Source organism: Peromyscus leucopus, chromosome 6 (genome assembly GCF_004664715.2).
Source record: "Peromyscus leucopus breed LL Stock chromosome 6, UCI_PerLeu_2.1, whole genome shotgun sequence".
Classification (NCBI taxonomy): domain Eukaryota; kingdom Metazoa; phylum Chordata; class Mammalia; order Rodentia; family Cricetidae; genus Peromyscus; species Peromyscus leucopus.
In genome coordinates, this window is record NC_051068.1 from 10,064,413 (window position 1) to 10,087,255 (window position 22,843).

At 39.0% G+C, this 22,843-nt stretch overlaps 1 protein-coding gene across 2 annotated transcripts in view; it reads left to right on the forward strand.

The window, feature by feature from the left end:
• Lrrc34 (leucine rich repeat containing 34) overlaps positions 1–22,276 on the forward strand; it is a 49,146-nt gene extending 26,870 nt beyond the window's left edge. Inside the window, exons 6-12 of one of the 2 annotated variants that reach the window (XM_037206524.1) lie at positions 11,678–11,806; positions 13,898–13,993; positions 16,655–16,809; positions 17,369–17,524; positions 18,604–18,730; positions 20,306–20,364; positions 21,628–21,734. In XM_037206524.1, coding sequence (XP_037062419.1) covers positions 11,678–11,806; positions 13,898–13,993; positions 16,655–16,809; positions 17,369–17,524; positions 18,604–18,730; positions 20,306–20,364; positions 21,628–21,643 — 738 coding nt within the window. In that variant the 3' untranslated portion in view covers positions 21,644–21,734. Of the gene's footprint in view, positions 1–11,677; positions 11,807–13,897; positions 13,994–16,654; positions 16,810–17,368; positions 17,525–18,603; positions 18,731–20,305; positions 20,365–21,627 lie in introns of both variants that reach the window. The other variant, XM_028872618.2, reaches the window with a different exon arrangement.
• Positions 22,277–22,843: the final 567 nt, after the last annotated feature.

A 22,843-nucleotide genomic window follows, 5' to 3' on the forward strand; every position in this document is an offset into this window, starting at 1 on the left:
TTATGTACACAGAAGAGGGCACCAGATCTCATTACAGATGCTTGTGAGCCACCATGTGGGTGCTGGGAATTGAACTCAGGACCTCTGGAAGAGTAGTCAGTGCTCTTAACCTCTGAGCTATCTCTCCAGCCCCACATTTAAAAACTTTTAAAATTAGTAGGGCATTATGCAGTCTATCTCTGGGGTCCTCAAATCCCCCTTCTGTTTAAAAAGCATCTTTTTTGGGGTGAGGTTAGATCTCTCAACAATTGCCTAATTTCAGAATTGGTATAGGGTACCATAATCTCAGCTGGATCCATACCTGACAATTGATGAAGTCTTAATCTTTCCTTTATGATTACTTTAGAAACTTTTTAATATAGGTTTTTAATTTTTTTACTGTTTGTGAGCTAAGAAAATCCATATGAAAATATAATCCTCTCTCTGCATAATGAGTCCAGTAGGGGAATGATTTGAAGGTAAAATTACTAAAATATATCTCTTTGTAAGGTCTAATCTATCCATATGGACATTTTGTAATTTTTGTTCTACCAGAGCTAATTTTTTTTCAACCTTAGCTGCTAACTGCCTTGGACTGTTTAAAATCTGAGCCATATTGCAAAATTTGAAACAAATTAGTTAATTATTGAGTAGGCCATTTGTAGGCCACAATCAGTTAAGATTACCCAATAATTTTTGAAAATCATTAAGAGTATGCAGTCAATCTTTCCCAATCTGTACTTTTCATGGCTGAATTCTCAGTTTATTTAATTTATAGCCTAAATAGCTAAAAGAATCTGTTTTTTTTTTTTTTGTATTTTTTAGGAGAAATTTGTAATCTGCAACAGGGTAAAATTTTTTGTACTACGTTAAACATTTTTTAAGGTATCTGTATCAGAGGCAGCCAATAAAATATCATCCATATAGTGATAAATAATAGACTAAGGAAATTGTTTACAAGTCATTTCCAGTGGTTGATTTACAAAATATTGATATAAAGTTAGGCTACGGACAGTGGCCCCTACTCTAAATTTGGATAACCAAATCCTGTCCTATCTTGTCTTTATACAACCTGAATAGCCTGTGACCTTCCCTTATAATTTTTTGCGAGGCCTCTTTCAGGGATATATCCCAATTTAAATATCAATTTATAAGCTGTTTTTGAAATTGCAGGAATATTGATTTGAGATCCCATTGTTGTAACAGATCTCTTCCTCCCCGGATTCTTGTGAAATTATAGATACATCAGCACCAGAATCCAGTACCTTCCAGTCTCGACCCCATGTAACCTCACTTTTAATTCAGGCTGTTATCATTGATAACTGTTTTTCTAACGAGGACTATGGGGGTCCAGCCCCTCAATAGTCCCCTCCCAGGGTCCGCGGAAGGCTCTATCAACCAGCAGAGAATCTTTAGGGTCGGTAAATCAGTCTACGCACGCAGAGTTCTTTGGTCCATTCGCTTTAATTCCTCTGGCATAACATCCTTTATACACAGCTTCAGTTCTGTTCTCATGTCTAGCTCCTTTCTTGGTTGATTTCTCTCTATATTTATCTACTGTCCCCTCTATGTTCTATCTTAATTCCTTCATCTAGTTCTGTCCCTTCTAGGTTCTCATCTATCTAGCTCTTTCCCCTATCAGCTCCTCTCCTGTCTCCTTCTCTCTCATCTGGCTCTTCCTCATCTTGTTCTTCCCCATCTGGCTCTTCCTCATCTTCCATCTCGTTCCTCTAGTCCTCTCTTTTAGCTCTTCAATCTAGTTCTTCCCCATCTCAGCTCGTTCCTCTCAAGTTCTTCCCCATCTCGTTCTTCCATTCTCTTCCCTCTTCTTTTTCTGTGTCCCCTGCTTTATAGTTATATATCTCCCCAAAATCACAATCCTCCCCTCCACCCAGGACACTCAGCCTGAACTTCCTCAGGCAGTGATTGTCCACTATCAGGATCAAATGGAGGGTTGATAAGAATTACAAAGAAGGGCACTAGTTGTTAATTACCATTTGTGACCCAAAGGGGAAGTGACTAATGAATCAACTAAGGTTTGGGAAAGGAGGAAGTTAAGCTGAATTAGCACATCCACCAGGCCTTTTCAAACAGGTGGCCTGGATGCTTAAGTCTGTTCTTAGAGAGTACAGAGGTATCTCTGATAAGGTACTTTCCTCCATCTGGTGATGGACCTGGCCGGATGCTATCAATAATGATAATTACAGGGAGGCTTGAACTGGGAGTTCTGGTTGAGCATAGCTGTTAGCATAGAAGTTTATCTAAATATTCCTAGAAGTGGTTAGGTAAGTAGTTAGAGGTCTATAAAGTTAGTAAGGCTGTAAGAAAGAAGGGGTCTGAGCTAAATTGTGTAAAGCTATTACTTAATGTCTACCTGACCTAGGCGGTGTCCCCTTGTGGAATTTACCTTAAGTCAGGAGACTTGCATGTGGGCTGTTATCATTGTTAGTCCACCTGGGACTAACAGTGGGCGCCCACCTGGGTGGTGTTTCCTGTAGTCCTTGAAAGTGGCCAAGGGAGATAATCTGATTCCAGAGAAAGCCTTTCCTGAGGCTGTTCTCCAAATACCTGGAATGTGTATGTCCAGAGAGTGATCAGTCTACACTGTTAGCCCTTCTAGGGGAAAGTCAGTTGGGAAAGCTATGAAGGCACACATGATTTTCATAACAGAATACAGCTGATATATAACAAGCCAAGTAACACCAAAAACTCCTTGGGATTTGGCTTCCTCTGGAGGAATTCCCTGATCCCTCCAGGTAGTGACTTTGCCATAACCAGCTGAGTTCTTATGATATATTTCTGCGGCCCGCAGCAGTTCCCCTTTTTTCATTTAGTTAAAAAAAATTTTTTTTTGTAGGTAGTGAATATGTAGATAAACTTAAGTTTGGAGATTTCTGAAAAATGATAAGTAATGATTAACATTGGTATTAGTCAATATTGTACCTATGATATATATATATATATATATATTTATAGTCAATAGTCTATATAGATGGCAGGCTGAGGATTAGTTTAACCATCTAATTGGCATAGCTGTATATAGTTAAAATAGCTCTGTCTCAAAAAGGGAGCAGAGGAATAACATAAAAATCTATCCTTAGCAAGTATTGCATGATATGGTCAAAAGTGTCTGAATACCATGATTGTGACTTATCAAAAAGAAATGGTTAGTTTGGAACATTAACTCTATCTATTAATCTTTGGTTAGTGGTATTAATTTGGTTAACCTGTAATTTAATGAGGCATAGTTAAAGAGTTACCTGAGCTAGTCCTGAACACCTGTGGGACCAAGGCTGCAGCTGAGGCTTACCTAATTTAAATTTGTAATCAATGCAATATTAAACTATTAGCTATGAGAGAACAGTAATAACCTGTGTCAGGGTATACATAGCAAGACTTACATACATACAATTCAGGATCATGGGCAAAACTTATACAATTAACAATAGAGCATTTTTAAGGGCAGTCCAGCCCCTGGGCTGGAAAGTTCAGCACAAAGAGGGGTACGTGACAAAGGGGGCTATAGAAATCTCTCATGGTTACTTCCTGCGGATATGGGGGCGAAGCTGGGGGTCTTGAGGCCTGGATGCAGTGGAAACCCAGGAAGCGCAGGCTGTTTCAGGCTCTGTGAGACAGGCAGTGTAGCAGAATTTTCTGTCTCGAGGGCTGGAGGGCGTGACGCAGGGCTGGGCTGGACAGCACATCGGTGTGGGCTGGAGGGTGGGGTGCAGACCTGCAGCTAGACAGCATGTCCATGGTCCAGAGGATGGAAACCTGTAACTCTTTAAATGGTTAGAATTTCTGCTGGAAACAAATGTGTGTATTAATGGTAGAACATGCAGCCGAAGAGTTTTAAAGATGAGGAGTTTTAAAGAGGAAACTTTTTCTCTTAGGCGTACCTATGGATATTAAATGCATGGTTAGCAGATAAGAGAAGGGATACCAGGCCAGGGAGAGGGAAGGCTCCTCCCCCACCCAGAGGAGAAAAAGAAATTTTGTAAGTGGGAGATAAGAACTGTAGTTAGGTTGCATTCCTCCCAGTCCTTCTTTGGCTTGTGAGCGTTGGCAAATTTTGATCTCCTGAAGCTTGTAAGAACCTTCTTAATGGACAAAAGCTTAGATATGTTAGCAATATAACAGTGGTAAATGTTGTCAGACAAAAATATGAATCCTTGGAGTCTCAACAGAATCAGGATAGCCAGAGAATGAAATCTGAAATGTCATTTATATATCTCTCAAGTCTCATTATCCTTTGACAAAAGTTAATAAAATACATTTAGAAGAGAATTATTATTTCTAATCATATTTCTATGAGTTTTATATCATTGATGAACAGTTCATCAAAAGGATCTGGAATTGTATCAATTTATTTATATTTAACACTCAATATTTAAGAATCTAGAGGTAAATAACAGTCTGTATTCAGTCTGGCAGCTTTAGAGCGCCTATGTCCTGCAGTGCCTAGTATATGGTGTGACCAGGCGATCCAGGATTCATAAAGGCAGGTCAATGTCCTGTGAAGACATGTAGGCATATCCTCCTCCTGACAGTATGAAAACATCAGGACTTTTTCAAATACCCGTGAGAAGATCACAGAGGCTTAGGTGTAACTTTGTGGCTTGGCCTGGGAGTAATAAGGAATGCCTGTAGTGGGACATATGAAAAACCTAAGCGCCAATTCTTAAGAGTTCTTGAAGTATAAGTAAGGCTATTGTCTATATATGAGTTCTAGGCATTCCTAAAATTGAAAAGCAGTAAAAATAAATGGTGTATTACTTCTTATTTCATAAACAGAAATCATAAGGATGTAAGCCTCATGGTGAGCTTCCATAGGGAAAGAATTTGTAATTGTTGGACAGACATAAGAAAAGGTGCCAGTATATCCTGTAGAGTTATTTGCCATTCTATAGACTCATAAGTTTTATAGTTTGGCATCATCTGTGCAATAAAATTATTGTAAGATACACACACACACACACACACACACGCACACACACACACACACACACAATTATTAGGTTGGGGGACCGTGAAGAAGCTATAACTGACAGTTAGTTCTGAAAGTTAATCTGTATGGATGAAATGAGGAACTCTGTTCAAAGAATGAGTCCTGGATGAACAGAACTCGCATTTCCTGCTCTGTATGTCGGCTTTGGCCTCCATCATGGCAGGGTGAGTAGGCAAACAAAGTATTTGAAATGCTGACAATCTTTAGGGTGAGGAGGCATGGTAAAGAAGCGATCTTGTACATCTATGGCAATTATTTTTTGGTTTCTGGGGATGGTCGTGGGAGATGGGAAGCCAGGCTGTGAGGTTCCCCTTGGCTTTAATAAATTATATTTAATTTCTTAAGGTCTTGTAACAGTCTATAATCCTGATATTCCTAAATAAAAAGATATTGGGGTGATTTAAATGTGGGTGGGGAGCTTTATATGCCCAATATTTAAGTTTTCCTCCACCAGACAGGTAGCAATCACAATTCTCTCAGCATTTAAAGGTCATTACTTAACCCAGATAGGAGCATCAGATTTACAAGTAACGGAGTCAACAGTGGACAGTGGCCCCTAGGATAAATTTTGATACCTTAGGCTATGTCTGTCATGTATGATTTCTGGAATAAAGGGCCCAATTATGTCTTGAGCTTGTTTACTCAAGTTCCTTTAAGTTTAAAACCCATCTAATGCATTTGAGATGATATTAGTTCATACAGAGATTAATGGTACATCCATTTGTTACAGTATGTCTCTTTCCCATAGTGTGTTAGGTATGGTGGATGACATATGGGCAAAATATGTCATAATTTTATCTATTTGACCATCTTAATATTTTTAAGTTGCTAGCAATAATATTAGGTTGACCTAGGCCTATAAGAGATGAATGAGTAATAGTCATCTTAAGTACTTGGCAAATCTTTTCCTGAAATATAAGAAACAACCGTGCTTATGTCTAGCAAGCCAATTACTTTTCCCCCTGTATTTTAAGTGTTTAGTTGGTTTGGAATATTTAATTTCCTGAACCCAGAAGGCCATATTGCTGGAATCCATACCAGCAGCTCCCTTAGGCGCTGCCCTGCATGAATCTGAATTGTTTTGTAGAGGGTTGTACAATAATCTTAATTTCTTTAGTAAAGTCAGGACCAACCTTTACTGGGACAATTTTTATACCTTGTACAGCAGAGGAGTTACAGCCTATATTTAGCCCCAGTGTCCCTTCTGGGAGGTCCACATTCTTGTATTAAGGTATATAAGTCCATTTCTAAAGCTTATATATCTCAGACCTCAATAAAAACTTTATCCACAGATCTAACTTAGGCATACATCCTCAGTATCTCTAGGTTATTACTGAGATTCGTGTATTATTAATAACATATCTAGATGTTTTTGTGTTACAATGATCTATCCTAATAACTGGTAATTCATATATCATGTTATTTTTTAACTTTCCTAAACATTCTCTATATCTAAACCTTTATATCCCTATAAAAACTTTATATCCAAAAGCACCTATGTATTAAACTTGTCAGGAGAAATAAGTGATTGATTATTAAAAATAGCCAATGTAAAGTGAATTTCTTTTAATAAAGGAATGGTAAAGGGTCATTTTGAAATCTGTCAGGTGAACTATCTGTTACTTGAAATTGGATATTAAGGCAAATTGTCTTTAAACCTGGTAAATGGAAATATAATCTAAATTATCTTAAAGCATAGTTTGGACAAAACCCTGGCAATGAGGGGTATGGCAGTTTTGTCCAAAGTGTAAACTTTTTAAATGTTAGGTCGGCCAATCAATCAATAAGTTTTATTTTTAATTGTCTTTAATTAAAGTAAACTTATTCCTAACAATTTATAAGTTAGTTGCCCTTATAAGCTTAGAACTTGGTTTTATACCTGTCAGTTTAGCCTTAAAAATATTAAGTTTGTACTGAAGTTATTTTAATATAGAAACAGGAACTCTTATTCAAAAATATAGTATATGAGGAGAGTAACAATTTAATAAATCCTTTAAGGTGTATCATGAAATGAGATAAGCACAGTAAATTACAGGCCCAAACTAAAACAAAGGAGAAGGAATTTTTTTTTTTTTTTTTTTTTTTTTTTTAGCAGTTGCAGCCTGTCTGTCTAGTCTGTATCAAGCCAGATAGCCACCGGGAATGGTAAGGTGAGGAGAAGGGATGGAGAAGACTCAAAGGCCCAAGTGAGCTGAGATGCAGATAGCAGATAGTTAGGTTCAGAGAGAAGCAGGCAGATGTTTAGGATTCCAAGCTCCAAACGTCTTCGGGGTCTGATGAATCCATACAGGTCGTAGTAGGGCGTCCCCTAACCAGGACCTGTTTTTTGAAATGGGTTAACTGAAATTCTTGTACTTGGCCAAGATTTTTGTAAATTACCAAGAACTTAAATAGTCAACCCAGAAAAAGGAAAGAGAGAAAAGGACACTTTTTTAGGAGAGCTGGGAGTTGCCCTTAGTTTTTAAACCGGCTCTGGCTGTGAGGCTTGCATAGTTATTTAAATGAAGGCTGCTGGATCAAGCTTCTAGTTAACAATTAGAAGTTTACAGCTCAAGTTCGCCTTTGGATTTCAATTAATTTTAGCAAGAAAGGCTGTTTGTAGCAGGACCTGCTACTACTATGTAGAACATAGTGAACTTCATTAGCTCTAGTTTATGCTCTCAGGAGGTCTTGTAGTGTGAGAATATTGTGTTACCTCCTTGTAAGACCCTGAATGAAGTAACGGCAGGTTTCTCCCTAAAAGGGAGGGGTTAGAATCTCTGCGCTTATCATAGTTGATGGTAAATTAATTTCATAAGGTTGGCAGCTTTTAGGGGTCTCCTAAATCTTTCCATACATTTTTTAGGAGGCCTTATGGGATTAAGATAGTCTGTTGTTTCCTTATTTAAGCTTATAAACTGACTGGAGTGGACTGAAGTGCCTTTTGTCTTAAGCCTGTGTCCTGTAACTTCTATCAGAAGCTGTTTCTCTTCAGACTCATTCTGACTATTTGCGGGGGGGGGGGAGGGGGGGTTCATAACTACTCACCGCTCCAAACGGGGGGTGGTGTCCCGGATCTGCAGCATCCTTCGGTGAGGACTGATTATAGGTGATACTTCGGAGGTCTCCAAAATCGTACCTCCGGAGAGTTGAACCTCTAACTGGGCAGCCTCTGTGAAGCGATACCTCTATCCCTGGATATGCTTCAAAACCTACTTCTCGTAGTCCCCTGAGTACCTAAACAGTTAAGTCTGTTCGTGGCGCCAGTAACGAGGACTATGGGGTCCAGCCCCTCAATAGTCCCCTCCCAGGGTCCGCGGAAGCTCTATCAACCAGCAGAGAATCTTAGGTCTTTGATAAATCAGTCTACGCACGCAGATTCTTTGTCCATTCGCTTTAATTCCTCTGGCATAACATCCTTTATACACAGCTTCAGTTCTGTTCTCATTCTAGCTCTTTCTTGCTGATTTCTCTATATTTATCTACTGTCCCCTCTAGTTCTATCTTAATTCCTTCATCTAGTTCTGTCCCTTCTAGGTTCTCATCTATCTAGCTCTTTCCCTATCAGCTCCTCTCCTGTCTCCTTCTCTCTCATCTGCTCTTCCTCATCTTGTTCTTCCCATCTGGCTCTTCCTCATCTTCCATCTCGTTCCTCTAGTCCTCTCTTTAGCTCTTCAATCTAGTTCTTCCCCATCTCAGTTCGTTCCTCTCAATAATTAATTACAGCATGCTAGTTCTGTTACATACTTTCACAGAATTTATCTATTCCTAGAAGTGTTAGGTAAGTAGTAGAGTCTATAGTATAAGCTGTAAAAAGAGGGGTCTGAGCTAAATTGTGTAAAGCTATTACTTAGTGTCCACCTGGCCTAGGCGGCGTCCTCTTGTGAATTTACTGTAAGTCAGGAGACTTGTACGTGGCTGCTATCACTTGTTAGTCTTGGAAGTTGGCGCCCCCCTGGTGGTGTCTCCTTGTGGAATTTAAGTCAGGAGACTTTCAGGTGGGTGTTATCATTGTTAGTCCTTGGCAGTTGGGCGTCCACCTGGGTGGTGTATCCTGTAGTCCTTGAAGTGGCTAAGGGAGATAATCTGATTCCAGAGAAAGCCTTTCCTGAGGCTGTTCTCCAAATACCTGGAATGTGTATGTCCAGAGAGTGATCAGTCTACACTGTTAGCCCTTCTAGGGGAAAGTCAGTTGGGAAAGCTATGAAGGCACACATGATTTTCATAACAGAATACAGCTGATATATAACAAGCCAAGTAACACCAAAAACTCCTTGGGATTTGGCTTCCTCTGGAGGAATTCCCTGATCCCTCCAGGTAGTGACTTTGCCATAACCAGCTGAGTTCTTATGATATATTTCTGCGGCCCGCAGCATTTTTCCAAAACACCTTTTCCCCTGAACTCCCAAAGCCTCCAGTCCTACATATAGGCGCCACTTGGTGCTTAAGATATGGAAGTAATAATAACTGAGCAATTTTATCACCAGCTTCTATTTCCATGGTCCTTTATATATATATCATCTATAAAAGCATTAAATACAATCTCTATAGGATTTTAAGAGGTAACTTTAGGCAATACTGTGGAGTATTTTTATAAAATCTTAAAAAGAGGATCTTTTTTATAGATTCTAAGTAACATGTTAATGCAACTTGTCAATGTGGATCAAACAATTTATCTGTATTTTATTTACTGGAAAAAATTTTTGTAACCTCTTTATCAGCAAGAGATTATTTTCTGTGAGTTTTTATCCTAGCAATCATATTATTTAATAAGCTGACAACCCAATCTGTTTCAGGTATAGCATTTCTACAGAATTTAACCAAGAATTTCTAGAAAGCAACTTAAAGAGCAGAGCCAAATTCTCAGTAATGATCAACAGACAAGAGTATACCCAATATATAGTTGAAAATTATGAATCCTGTTCCTTTAGTTTATCTACCATGAAAATCAAACATTCATCCAAACACTATTAGACAATCAAAAGAAGAGAACAACCTCTATATACTGAATGATTAATATCTCTGGAAATTCAAACAGCATCGACTTAGCATTCCATGTCCTGACTGCAACCGTTCTTCACCAGAAGTTGGGCCCATTTAGACTTCCTCTTTCTCCCATGAAAGGACTATTAATAATGCGTTATTCCCATCATTAGTGAAAAACAGAAAACATTTCCAACGAAGGGATCTTTAATGTTGAGTTATTCCTGCTCTGGGGGAAAAAATAAAAAAACATTTAAAAACCAAAGTTAAGCAAACAGACGACATAATTCTAAGCTCTGCATTTGCTGTTCAGCCAGCAGCAGTGAGGCCCACCTGCTGATTCTTTGTAACTCAGATGCTTGCAGGCAGAAAGAGCTCAGAGTTTTAGCTATCCTGAAATGTTTGTAATCGGAAAGAACTTTTTCTTCTTCTATTACTACTGAGAAGAGGCGCTTTTTTTTTTTCTTTATTTTTCTTTTACAGGGCCTTATACTCTTTAGGCCTAGTTTTAATATTTTTCCCCTTTTTACTGGGAAAATCCTTTTTTCTTGATTAAAATTTTCCCCTTTTCCATTGAGAAATTTCCTTTTATTTCCTTTCCTTCCCTCTTCTCTATTGGGAAGATTTCCTTTTTTATTTTCTTTTTTTTCCTTTTCTCTATTGAGAAAGGTCTTTTTCCTTTATTTATTTCCTGTGTCAGAAGCTACTGTATTTCTATCTTTAAAGATTGTGCAGTTACAGCTTTTTATTTGACAAACATTTAGCAACTGTACATTTTGTTGCTCCTGAGATGGGGAGTTTAAATTCACCATGACCCTGCCGATCCTGGAGTCCTCTTACCCTGAGAGTGCTCTCTCCAGCTCCTCTGTCCTTCAGATCCTCTGTCCTTCTTCAAGCCCCATGTTGGGCACCAAATGTAACTGAATGGTCTCGACACAGGTGTGTGGGTTCACGCGGGTCCATGGAATAAAGACTCAGAGGCACCTTAAGAACGAACCTAGCCTTTCATGGCTGTAGGGGGTCCAGCCTCAAAGGACTGAAGCACTTTCCCTTCGCCTAGGGCATTTTTATTTACTATTACAGTTTAGCCAGTTAATTTCCATACCTTCAAAGAACCCCAAAAGGAGCTTCCAGAGACCAAATGCCAAGTACAAATTACTTGATTTATCAGGTAACTCAGTTTTCTGGGTTTCCAGAACCAAGTTTTGCATAGGCCTTTGATCCTTGGGAGACTCTCTGATCCTTGACTCTCAGACAAGATTCACACAGGGCGATTTAAGAGAAACAAAAGGTAAGAGAAACAAAAGGTGTGGTTAAACAAAGGAAGAATTAGGGCTAGGTGCTACTCTCTGGAGCCAAGCCAGGAGCTCAGCAGGAATGCACTACAGGTTACTTTCACAGAATATATCCTACTCTTTGTCTATAAAAATTAGTTTGCAGGCCGGGCGGTGGTGGCGCACGCCTTTAATCCCAGCACTCGGGAGGCAGAGCCAGGCGGATCTCTGTGAGTTCGAGGCCAGCCTGGGCTACCAAGTGAGCTCCAGGAAAGGCGCAAAGCTACGCAGAGAAACCCTGTCTCGAAAAACCAAAAAAAAAAAAAAAAAAAAAAAAAAAAAAAAAAAAAAAAAATTAGTTTGCAAATAGTAATATAACCTGCTGACTCATTTAATTGAGAATTTTGTGAATTCAAATTTAAGCAACTAGGTTTTGACTGTTTCTCTTTTCCAGAAAAACAAAACTCTCAAATACTTGAGAATGACTGGAAATAAGATTGAAAATACAGGCGGCATGGTTTTTGCTGCAATGCTGCAGATAAACGCATCCCTGGAGAAACTGGATCTGGGCGACTGTGACCTGGTGAGCTGGTTCTGAGAAAGTCACTGGTGCAGTGAGTCTTCTCCCAGGGAAACAGCAGGAGAAGCTAGAAGATGGGTTTCTTCTGGTTTGTTTCTGAGCAAAGGATTGCCATGCAGCCCAAGCCAGTTAACTCACAGTTCTTCCACCTGTCTCCCAAGTGCTGGAACTGCACACATATGCTGCTACCCTGACAAGACATTAATGTTTACTCTACCCTTGCGGGAAATGTGGTTTTCCATTCACACAGTGATATAGACTGTTAATCAGATTATAGAGACTGTAGAAATGGCCCAGGAGTTAAAAGCATTTACTGCTCTTACAGAGGACTCTGGTTCTGTTCCCAGCACCCATGTGGCAGCTCATAACCACCTGTAACTCCAGTTCTAGGGGCTCTGGTATCTCTTCTGGCCTCACTGACACTACATATGCATGGTGCACATACATACATGTAGGCAAGACACTTGTATATAAGGTAAAGTTTTAAAGTATCATAGTACAGCAAACACAATAATTGGACAATAACTAGCATAATAAAGATATTCTAAACTCTATGCATAACTCATCTTAACCTGTATGTGACTTACAGAAAATGATATGCTCATTTACATTCAACAAATACTACTTCATAAATACTAATATAGATTTCTTCTGATAGAAGATATTTTGCAATGAGTATGTTGTACTGTGAAAGTTGTAATGATGCTAAAAATGGCTCTGGAAGCTTCACCCACCAGATAACAAGATCTGCATTTTTTGCATGTCTTCAAATTGTAAATCACACTTTTCTTGGTCGTGCTTTCAAGTCTTGAGACCTTTAAATCTGTTGCATAAACTCAGATTAATGCCAGTTCAGTAGGACACAAAATCTGCAATGGTTTGGAAAGATGTTTTTAAAGGGCAAGATATAGCTGGTACAATTCTAGGGAATGGTGAGTACTTCCAAGAAAACCAACTACTCTGATGTTGGGGAGGAGGTATTTATTTGATAAGATGGATGCCTGGAACTTGAGAAGGTAATACTTCAGAGTCAGGAAGCCTGGAGGTTACAGAATGAATTCAAGACCAGTTTAGACAACTTAGCAAGACCCTGTCTCAAAATAAAGAAAAATTAAAAAGGGCTGAGTTTGAGTTCACGCCTAGTATGCGTAAGAGCTTAGGCTCAATCCTCAGTAAAAAAAAAAAAAAAAAAAAAAAAAATGAACAGGATGGTATTAATTAAACAGTAAAACAGTACTAAACTTCTCCCAGGGCAGGAACTATGGCAGGTCATAAGGGAGGTGAGTGTGTGAGCAGAATTAAGAGTGCCCTCAGGAACAGAAGTTCATGGACAGATCCTGGGGCAGAGAAGAGGAAGTTGATATAAATGCAAATCATGGAAAGGCTTAAAGTTGAGGGACATCTGATCAGTGCTTTGAAGGGTCACCAGTTTCTCTGTGGGAAGTGGAGGGCAGCAAGAAGCCAACAGGCCATTGGGATAGCTGCTGCAGCCATCCAGGTTTGAGGCGAGGAGCTTGGGCAGGAGGAACCACCACAGAAACATTCGGAGATGAACTAATTTGAGACATCTTTTGGAGGCAGGTGTTTAGACTTAATGACCAACTGGATGAGAGGCAGCAAGAAAACGCCATTTATCAGCTAAGAGGCTGTGTGTGTGGTGTCCTCACACAGATGAGGGTCAGGCCCTCCAGTCGGAGTTGGAAACATACAGGAGCTATAAAAGTGTGTCTAACAGCCTTCCTAGTTACACTCACTGACTGCCAGTTAAGAATACAGGAATGACTGCACAAGCGTGTCTGTGCAGGAGACGAGGTGGGGACCCACAGGGCTGTCTCCTCATTTGTGGAGAACCTAAATGACTGAGGAGCGAGCCCAGAGTCACATGTAGGAAACAGGCACGGAAACATTGGGAAACCCCCTATGCATGCTGCAGACTTTAGGGCATGGTGGAGGAATATGATAACAATTCACTTCTGAGAAGAGATGTTTTAACTTTTGTACAATTTTATCAGAACTCAGATAATTATCTTGAAATTGTTATGCAGGGAGAGTGATACACTGTTAACTTCCTTAATGGATTTTACCTGTTTGTAGGGACTGCAAAGCGTGATAGCATTTTCTACAGTACTGACTCAAAACCAAGCAATCAAGGGGATAAACCTGAACCGACCTATACTGTACGGAGAACAGGTCAGTATTCAGATGATGACAGTGTCCACAGGACTAAGACTAGGGTCCCAACTGGGGTTTATGGTACATGAATAATACACTGCATTCTTCAACAGTCCTATTATATATAACTGCAGCTTGTAAACGTATTAAAAGAGAATTATGTCACTTCTTGGTGACTCACATGCATTTAGCTGCTGTTACTTAAGCAGCAAGCTTATAAAACTCAGGTTCTGTGTAAGACAGAAAGAATATGTATGCTTAAAGTTTCATAAGCCATGTTCTACACCCAATGTCGGCTGTTTTATCATTTGTTATATTGGTATGGCTGGACCATATCTTGGAACATAACACAAGTGCGTGCATAAAGTCTGGCGAGTCTGAACTTGATCCCTTCTATAGATTAAGGTTCTTGTTGGGGGGAGATGATACTGTGGCTTCTTTTTTCCACAGCCTTTTGGGTGGGATTCTTCTTAAAGAAATAAAAAACTTGGACGGGCAAGATGGCTCAGGGGTTAAAAAGCTTCTGCTGCCAAACCTGATGAGCTGAGTTCAATTTCAAGGACTACATGGTGGAAGAACAGAACTGATTTCTGTCGCTGACCTCTGACCTCCACATGTGCACTGTGACATGTGCATGCACACTCACCCCCTCCGGGGAAATGTAAAAACAAAAACAAAAACAAACTCATAAATAAGAACTCATTCTGTGACAGGTCTCAGTGAGAGGAGAAAAGAAGGCCCAGCACATTTTATCTAGTTCAAATAATGAACTCAGAGGTTCACTGTTCACATAAACCTCGAACTTTCAGATATTGTCCATAATTTAAAATTATCTGGCTCACTGTTCCTCCCTCCTATCACTGAGAAGTAAGCATATTTTAAAGTGCTACTTTTCATAGTCGGCTTCTGCAAGCACCAGACACACTCATGGTGCACAGACAGACATGCAGCAAAACACGGATACATATAAAATAAGTATAAACAATTTTTTTAAGAGGAGTAAAATACTATGATTTGTTCACAAAGCATATTACAGGGACTTCTTAACAAAACTGCTTTGGCCCACTTACGCTTCATTGTGGATAAAAACTCAAGACTACCTTTGAGGAAGAAAATGTACGTGCACACACATATCTTTCACCTAGGAACAGCTAGACCGTAAACTTTAAAAATGAACAAACATATTCCAGAACTTGAAATCACTACAAAAGGCAGGCAGGCAGACAAAACAGAGCGGAGGGTCTCAAAACACTGAGAACTGTCTTTGTATCTTAAGCCATCAAGATGACCGGTGACACACTGAGGGAATGGCGAAGTCTACACACTAAGATATAAAAACTGCTTTGCTAGTTTTCCTCTTAAAATAACTATGACTGTTACTGTAAATCCATTATCCATCCTCTTTGTAAGTCACTTAGTTACTGCTTTTTTTTTTTTTAAATACAAGTTCCTGCTACCTATTTCTAAGAAGGTACACATTTCATTTGGAACTACACATAGTGGTACACATCACAACCCCAGTGCTCTTGGGAGGCTGAGATAGGATGTTGAATTCCCAGGTCAGCCCAGGCTATGTGGTGAGACCTGGTCCACTCCCTTGTGCTCCCCTTACACACACACACACACACACACACACACACACACACACACACACACACACGAGATATAATTTGAGGCAGTAATGATAGTTTTATTTAAAAAAAAGATATGCCAAGTGCAAATATGACTCTTTTTTGTTGTATATGTGTATATGCATATATATGTGACTGTGTATGCCTGTAAGGGTGCATGCAGGGTTCAGAGGAGGAAGCTAAAGGTCACCTCAATTACTCTCCGCATTATTGCCTTCAGCCAGAGCCTCTCAATGAACATAAAAGTTCACTGTTTGGATTAACTGGACATAAGAGTCCATGATCCGCCTGTCTTTATCAGCCAGCAATGAGGTTCCAAGAATATGCAGCCATACCTGGCTTCTGTGAATAGTGGGAATAGAACTCAGGTCCTCATTACCCAGGGAATTGTAGCTTTAACCCTAAACTAAGAGTCTTAATAAAATTGTTTTGTTTTTTTGAGACAGGGTTTCTCCATATAGCCCTGGCTAACCTAGAACTCACTCTGAGACCAGGCTGGCCTTGAACTCACAGAGATCCACCTGCTTTTGCTTCCCACGTACTGGAACTAAAGGTGTGCACCACCACCACCACCACCACCACCACCACCACCACCACCACCACCACCACCACCACCCAGACTTGTTGTTTTTTGTTTGTGTTTTGTTGTTGGTTTTGTTTTGGTGTTTGGTTTTTGGAGACAGGGTTTCTCTGTGTAGCCATAGGTGTCCTAGAACTCACTTTGTAGACCAGTCTAGCCTCATACTCACAGATATCTGCTTACCTCTGCCTCCTGAGTGCTGGGATTAAAGGTGTGTGGCACCACCGCCCGGTCTTGTTTTGTTTTTAATGCAGTATTTTTAACAAGCTAATTTAAGGCCAGATGTAGTGGCACACACCTGTAACACCAGTCCTCAGGAGGTTGGGCAACAGAGACAAGGTTGAGATCAGCCCAAGCTGACCCTGTACCAAGAAACAAAACAAAAATCCACCTAACTTTAAGAAAATATATGCTCTTGAAATGGACAAGTAATACTTCAAACTCAGAAAAGACCTTACCTATTTTTAGGAAGAGTCTACAGTTCACATGGGCCACATGTTGAAAGAAAATCACTCCCTTGTTGAACTGCATATGTGTAAACATGGCATAAAAAATTTTGGTATGCAACAGCTGTGCAACGCGCTGTTTCTGAACAGCAGCCTACGCTACCTTGATGTCAGCTGGTAAGTGGTAATTTACATGATAATGCAAAGATTAAGTCTTGAGGATAGTCTACACAAATGTTCAGAGTATGTAAGATATATGTTAGACATTATTTTCAGTGACTAGAAATTCTAACTGTTGTTGAACTTTTATCAAGCTGTAGGCTTTATTAGGCTAGCTTATATAGTAATATATCTGTAATAACTTGATTGCTAGACATATGGAAGCATTATTTTATGCAGTTTTTTTTAATGTTGTGATGGTTAAGATTTATTTATCATATATACAGTGTTCTGTCTGTATGCATGTCTGCCTGCCAGAAGAGGGCACCAGATCTCATTACAGATGGTTGTGAGCCACCATGTGGTTGCTGGGAATTGAACTCAGGACCTCTGGAAGAGCAGCCAGCGTTCTTAACCTCTTAGCCATCTCTCCAGCCCCTCATGGAGAATTTTTATTCTTGGAAGTTGAGCAAACTAACTGGAAATAGAAAGTTTACTATATGGTTTCAAGTAGCTTATGACTATAAGAACAATACTTTGTGTTTTTAAATGTTGCTAAATATGCTTCCTTCCACAGCAATAAAATAACTCGTGATGGAATGGTGTATTTGGCTGATGTACTGAAAAGCAATACTACCCTGGAAGTAATAGATCTTTCTTTTAACAGAATAGAAAACGCAGGTGCAAAGTACCTCAGTGAAACTCTAACTTCCCACAACAGGAGTCTTAAAGCGTTAGTATGGTTTTTATATTTAATCAAAATAAGTAAAAAAAATTCTAAGGAGTATCTTTTTTAAAAATGGGTGACTCTAATAGGATAATTGTGTATTCAAATTCATGAGAAAAAATCTTTATTTCTCTTTTTATTTATATATATGTGTATCCACTTGCTTGTTTATACATGCACCAAATGCATACATAGAGGCCAGAAGAGGGAATCAGATCCCTTGGAAATGGAGTTAGACATGGTTGTGAGCTGCCTGTGGTAGGTGCTGAGAACAGAACCTGGGTCCTCTGCAAGAACTGCAATTGCTCTTGGCTGTTAAGCCATCTTTCCAGCCCCCCAAACTCTCATTTATCCTGAATGCTAACAGAAAATTCATAAGCATTTAACACAATACTTACGTTTGTAATCTACTCAAAACATTTACCAATTAGGGGTTGGAGAGAAGGCTCAGTGGTTAAGAGCACTGGCTGCTCTTGCAGAGGTCCTGGGTTTAGTTCCCAGCACCCACATGATGGCTCACAACCATCTACAATGGGATCAGATACCCTCTTCTGGTGTGCAGCCGTACAAGCACGCAAAGCACCCGAATACATAAATAAATCTTAGGAAAGGAAAGGAAAACAAAAAGGAAAGGAAAGAAAAAGGAAAGGAAGAAGGAAAAAGGAAGGGAAAGGAAAGAAAGGAAAAAAGGAAAGGAAAAAAGGGGAAAGGAAAGGAAAGGAAAGGAAAGGAAAGGGAAGGAAAGGAAAGGAAAGGAAAGGAAAGGAAAGGAAAGGAAAAAAGGGGAAAGGAAAGGAAAGGAAAGGAAAAAAAGGAAAAAGGAAAGGAAAGGAAAGAAAAAAAGGAAAGGAAGGGAAAGGAAAGGAAGGGAAGCAAGCAGGCTATTTTTAAAACATTGGAAACTTTCCTGGGTATATGACACATTCAATTAAAAAAAAAATAGGTTCCTTGGATTAAAAGACCTCTACAGCCAATATTTAGATCAGCACATTAAAACATGTTAATAAAATGGATTTAGTAGGTGTTGATGCTGACTTAGGATTCTTTGTGGGACTTCAGAATTCCACGGTGTTTCTCTTCTACAGATTGTCTGTAGTCAGCAACAAGATAGAGGGAGAAGGGCTGGTTGCCCTTTCACAGTCAATGAAAACAAACCTCATGTTATCTCATATCTACATTTGGGGGAACAAATTTGATGATGCTACGTGTGTGGTAAGTGTTTTCAGAGTTTTGTTGGGCTCTGCAATACCTGTAAGTTCCTTTCATAAATGGTTTCAAAAAATGGTGTCACACTATAATTTGGGTAATTTTTAACTTAAACCCTAAAAAGTAGCTGCTAGGAAAGATATCTGATGCTATATACAAGTATTAAGGATCACTAAGCCACACAATTTTCCAATTCCTCCAAATGAAAACAAAAATTACAATTGATTTGATGTAGCAAAGTTCCTCGTGTGTCAAGAAAAGGAATCAGAGGCACCTGTAGAAGCTCTGTAGCACTTAGTGTTCATGCATGTGAACCTGAGTCCTTCACACTACACAACTATGCTGAAGCATCCCTGCATCTCTGGGATGTAGCCTACTTGATCACGGTGGGTGAGCTTTGTGAAGTGTTCTTGAATTTGGTTTTCAAGTATTTCATTGAGAATTTTTGCATCTGTGTTCATAAGGGAAACTGGTCTGTAATTCTCTTTGTTTGGTCTTTGTGTGGCTTAGGTATCAGGGTAAAAAGAAATAGGCAATGGTCCTTCTGTTTAGTGGGATAGAATATTGAATTAATTTTTCTTTGAAAGTCTGGTAGAACCAGCGGTGGTGGCACACGCCTTTAATCCCAGCACTCGGGAGGCAGAGGCAGGACGATCTTTGTAAGTTCGAGGCCAGCCTGGTCTTCAGAGTGAGATCCAGGAAAGGCTCCAAAGCTACACAGAGAAACCCTGTCTCGAAAATCATATATATATATATATATATATATATGTATATATATATATATATGATTAATATATATATATTTAAAAAAAAACTACTTATGAAGAAAGTCTGGTAGAATTCTGTGCTAAATCCATCTGGTCCTGGGCTTTCTTTGTTGTTGTTGGAAGACTTTTTTTTTTTTTTTTAAATTGATTTCTTTAGGTAATTTATGTATAAGGTTGTTTTGTCTGCATGTATGGACACCAGAACAGGGCACTGCCTACTGTGGGACTGCAGTTACAGATAGCTGTGAGCTGCCATGTGGTGCTGGGAATTGAACTCAGGACTTCTAGAAGAGCAGCCAGTACTCTTAACTTCTGAGCCATCTCTCTAGGTTCTACTTAGGAAATTTTTAATTACTGCGTCTACTTTACTAGGGGTCATAGCCCTGTTTAAATTGCTTATCTGATCTTGATTTAACTTTGGTAGATGGTATATATGAAGAAATTTATCCACTTCTCTTAAATTTTTCCATTTAGTGGAGTACAGACATTTAAAGTGTATCCTTATGATTCTCTGGATTTCCTTGGTATCGGTTATTTCCCTCCTTTTATCTCTAATTTTATTAATTTGGATCTTCTCTCTCTACCTTTTAGTTAATTTGGATAAGGGTTTGTCAATATTACTGATTTTCTTAAAAAACCAACTCTGTGTCTCATTGACTCTTTGTGGTGGTTTTTTGTTTGTATTTTATTGATTTCAATCACGAGTTTATTTCCTGCCACCTAGTCCTTTTGAATACTATTTTTTCCTTTTGTTCTAGAGCTTTCATGTGTGCTGTTAAGTTACTAATGAGATCTCTCCAATTTTTTGATGTAGGCATTTAGTGCTATGAGCTTGCCTCTTATAACCACCATCATTGTGTTCCATAGGATTAGGTATGCTGTGTTTTCATTTTCATTCAATTCTAAAAAGTTTTTAATTTCCTTCTTGATTTCTGTCTTGACCTATTTTTCACTCAGGAGCAAGTTGTTCAGTTTCCATGAACCTAGAAGCTTTCTGTTGTTAATATAGCTTCTGTTGCGGTTAGATACAATACAGGATGTTATTTCAGATTTTCTTGTATCTGTTGAGACTTGTGTTGTGCTTGAGTATGTGGTTAGTTTTGGAAAAAGTTCCATGAGCTCCTGAGAATCATACTACTTTAGAGACAGAAAGCATAGTGACAAAAAGTTTCATTTGAAAAGGGAGAAGAAAAAAAGCGTAAGATTTGTAAAAGGATGGGCCAAAAATAACAGGCCTAAAAAACTACCCATAGTTTTCAGAGAAACACTCATGTTCTTTAGGTTTCCACACAGCACAAGCTGAATACAGACTATGGAACCAAAAATAATGAAAAGCTACAACAGAAAGCAAAACCAAAGTTGGAAATCTTTTCCTGTCAAAAGTTCTCCCCTGTTGTTTTACAATAGCAACTTTATTGACAAAACAGCTCACAAGTGTGTATGACACTCTCAACATATACACCAAGAAGCCACAGGGACACACAAAGAAAATTCTAGAGTAAAAAAACAATTGATAGGCGATTAAATGGTGACTTAACACTATGGAATTGTCTTTTTTTTTTTTTAACTAAACTTCCGTATTGACTTGGGGGACTTATCAACTGAACTCCATGTGGAGCTGTTTATTTATTTGTCTATTCTGAGGTGTGAGGCCCTACTGATCATCAGATTTATTTGAGGGAGGCAGGATTTTGCTATGCAGCTCAGCTGATCTTGAACTCAACCATCCTCCTGCCTCAGCTTCTGCAGTGCTGAGAATACAGGCATGTGCCAGTACACGGGACTCCTCACTCTGCCAACTACCACCTCTTAAGAGTACATGAAAACCTCTGGCCATGGGTCACAAAATTGGTATTATAGAGAATTAACTCAGAGATTCACAAAAGGACTTACATATGAAAACATGCTTCATATGTTAAAACTTAGAAATCAATTTTATAAGTTACATTTCCATTATATATAACTAAATAATAAAATTTACCTATACTATCTGGAATAATACTAAAATTAAGCAATGTTAATAAGAATATTTTATTTCAACCTACAAAATAACACAGCTAAGTTGATTATTTGTTTGCCCAACAACTGTAAATTAAATAAATTATATTCCTAATGAAAGTTTTCTAAAAATCCTAGGCATATTCAGATTTGATGAAGAGTGGCCGGCTAAAGCCAGATAACACAGATGTGGAACCATATGTGGTGGATGGACATGTCTACCTTGCAGAAGTCTCCAATGGTCTTAAAAGGCATTATTACTGGACGCCAACTTATGGAGAGGCTTATGACCATGCATCTACTGCAGGCTTTGCTCTTGTTCCAGTCGGCCAACATCTATAAGAAACAAGCTTGAATAGTTTTCACACATTTGTCTCATCATTTTTAGAGACTAATATTTTATAGTCTATTTTTTCCTTTATAAATTAGAACAAGTTTTTTTAAAAATCAAATTTGTTAAAACTTTGTGTACTTGCCCCTTGTTGAGAAAAAACTGATTTTTAATATAGACTACACTGTCAACCCTGAAGAAACCATGGGACCACTCTAATTCTTTTTATAATGAAAAACAAGTAAACACAAAAACCACAGACAGTGGAGTAATAAGCAAAGGTCACAACAGACATCATAACCAAATGGTATAGTAGAAAGGATGCAACTGGGAAATTTCCCGAGGATTTCAGATTTCCAAGTTTAAAGTTCCAAAGTATTCCACATAGACTTTTAGGCATTGCAGACAGGTGTTAGTACCAATAACACAAGAAAATAAAAAGTTTTCTTGCATAGACAGTGGCTATCCTGAGTTTATACACCCTTTCTGTGTCTGACTCTTGTTCACTCAATATTAGTGCAATTCACTCATGTTATTCATTGCAGCTGCAGTCCATTTCTTATTGCCTTGAAGTAGTAGTCCATCCTATGCTGAGGAAGAACCTACAGGAGTCTGTAGAGATGGTCTTTCAGGATTAGATATTCAAGCATCCCTTAGCAATGCAGTTGGCTTTCGTGGGTCTCAGTCTACTCCTGTGTGCTACAGTAGGGCCAAATGTTTACATATTCTTACAAGGGGGGATGTAGCAGGTAAGATGGAAAGGGACAGTGAATAAGTCTGCCTGAGCTTGCAGTGGGAGTATATGATCAACCTGCATTTGGAACTATTCAGGGCTACTAAAGATGGAGCCTTAATGAGCTGTCCACACATAACTGCAGTCAGGCCAGTTCAGCGGACAAGTACTGGTTCTAACAAGGAAGCAGTTATTTTTTAGGGAAGGTTTGATGATGCAGTTTTACAGGTCATTGTTCACTGCCTCAGAGGCCAGCAGAATGCTCAGATACATTTATTCTGATGCTTTTA